General features: G+C 40.9%; 1 protein-coding gene across 1 annotated transcript in view; it reads right to left on the bottom strand.

Moving 5' to 3' along the window:
- LOC106532353 (midasin) overlaps positions 1 to 1,896 on the bottom strand; it is a gene marked incomplete at its 5' end in the record, with an annotated part of 67,840 nt that overhangs the window by 53,866 nt on the left and 12,078 nt on the right. The window contains 4 exon segments of the mRNA XM_014028390.1: positions 128 to 280; positions 373 to 497; positions 582 to 676; positions 843 to 938. Coding sequence (XP_013883844.1) covers positions 128 to 280; positions 373 to 497; positions 582 to 676; positions 843 to 938 — 469 coding nt within the window.

The raw sequence follows: 1,896 nt of genomic DNA, 5'->3' as shown, positions 1-1,896 counted from the left end.
ACAAAATATTGTGTATAATGAACATGTAGATGAATTAAATGAAATGACTGCAAACAGCAGTTTACACAGCTGACGGTGGACTTCTTGCATGTGCAATGTGTGACAGGAGGCGGGGCTAACTCCTGACCTCGTCCAGGTTGGTTGGGGACCAGCAGGAGGTGACAGTGGAAGCTGAGCAGCATTCTTAGACGGGTGTGGAACTCTCCCACCGTGGATCCCTCCATGAAAGCTTGGAGAGTGGAGCAGACTGAAGACAGAGAGAGATGCTCCGCYTTCTCGCCTGCAGAGGTCAGAGATGAGGAACAGAAGGTAGACCAGAGGACATTACTCTTCTGATTAATGACTCAACTCACTCTGGGAGATGTTCTGTACCTGTATTTGCCTCCTCCCTCTCCTCTTCTAAATACTTCTCAACCATCTGGTAGATGGAGAACCAGTGTTTGGTTGATTTCTCCGTGTGTCGCTTCATTGCGTTGTCCAGACTGTTTGACCAGCAACTACAAACCAGACGGTAGCAGAACACATGTACCTACCTGTTCAGAGCATTTTTACAAGTATCTCAAAGAAACATCTCATCTTACTTCAGCTCCAGTTTGCGCCACTGGATGATGAGCTGAGTGACTGCTTCCAGTTCTTTCCGTAGAGAGACAGATCTGCTGGCGTTGTTCTCCCAGTCCTGTGGGAAAATAAACAACCAAAAAAACAGAACACACCCTGTCTGAGTAAAAAGTTTTATCTTCTGAGGTATTTACTTTTTCTCTTTACAAAGAAACGACCGTCAATTTAGTTTTAAGTTAAATTTATGAACACATTCATACATGATACACGTGTTGTGAAACTACCTGTGCTTTACTGAGCAGGATCTCCAAACCGTTCAGAAACTTTGCAAGTGGACTGTCCAGACTGAAAGCCAAGATCCTCTCTATGACTTTAATCAGCTGAAACACAAATAAAAAAGAGAACATTTCATTTGTGAAACACATGAAACATTTTGTGAGATTCTGTTTTCTACACAGGCATGGGGAGTAYTGTGTATTTTCCAGAAACATAATTCAGTTCTATACCACAATCAAGTATCAATGTTCCGTTCAATTGTTATGAAAATCAAATGCTGTATATATCAAAACCTTGAAATTSGCCTCTGTCTCTTTAAGAACCTCCTACCATTTCCAACACTCCCACTTCAGCACGGCTGGTGGAGTGGGGAGGGCTGCTCTGTGGGGCGGCAGCTTGGCTGCAGACTGAGCTCCAGGGAGGAGCTTTGTGCAAATAGGCGGAGCTTGGTACCAACAAACATTTAGGCAGCTCCACATGTCTACCACAGGAGATTCAAGGATTTCTCCAACATGCTGGGTGTGTTTTTTATGAGGGAATGACATTATTGCATAATATAAAACTCAAAAGTCAATTTAGCATGATAACCCCCCTTTAATACAAGAGAGTCATATTTCCTCTGTCTTATCACTGATTCATTTTATCCGTTTATAAATGTCTTTCCTCTTACTCTGGTCAGGTCAGAAATCTGAGCTACCCCCAGATGAAGGAGCTCCTCATCTTATCTCTAAGTCTGTCTACAAGTTCATGTCTACAAATTTGTCTAAAATGGTGCAGACATAAAAAAATGATCCCCTACTTTATATTTTGTCAACACAACAGTCGTGTGCTGGTGCAGACAAAGAAAATCACCTTAAAAAAATTATCAACAAAGCAACCGGATTTTTACTCTGTAGCTGAAGATGTTTCAGCTGTCATCTAAAGAGTTTTTATTTAATCATCTATGGATTTATAACAGCACTGACCCCCACCAGTATAGAGTCGTTTTTTTTCCCCAAAATAAAATAAATAAATAATGTAATTAATAAAGTATTAATTCATATTCCATCAAATACCTAAATG

This window comes from Austrofundulus limnaeus, unplaced genomic scaffold, assembly GCF_001266775.1.
Source record: "Austrofundulus limnaeus strain Quisiro unplaced genomic scaffold, Austrofundulus_limnaeus-1.0 Scaffold756, whole genome shotgun sequence".
NCBI classification, from domain to species: Eukaryota; Metazoa; Chordata; class Actinopteri; order Cyprinodontiformes; family Rivulidae; genus Austrofundulus; species Austrofundulus limnaeus.
This window is presented reverse-complemented; position numbering and strand designations above follow the sequence as displayed.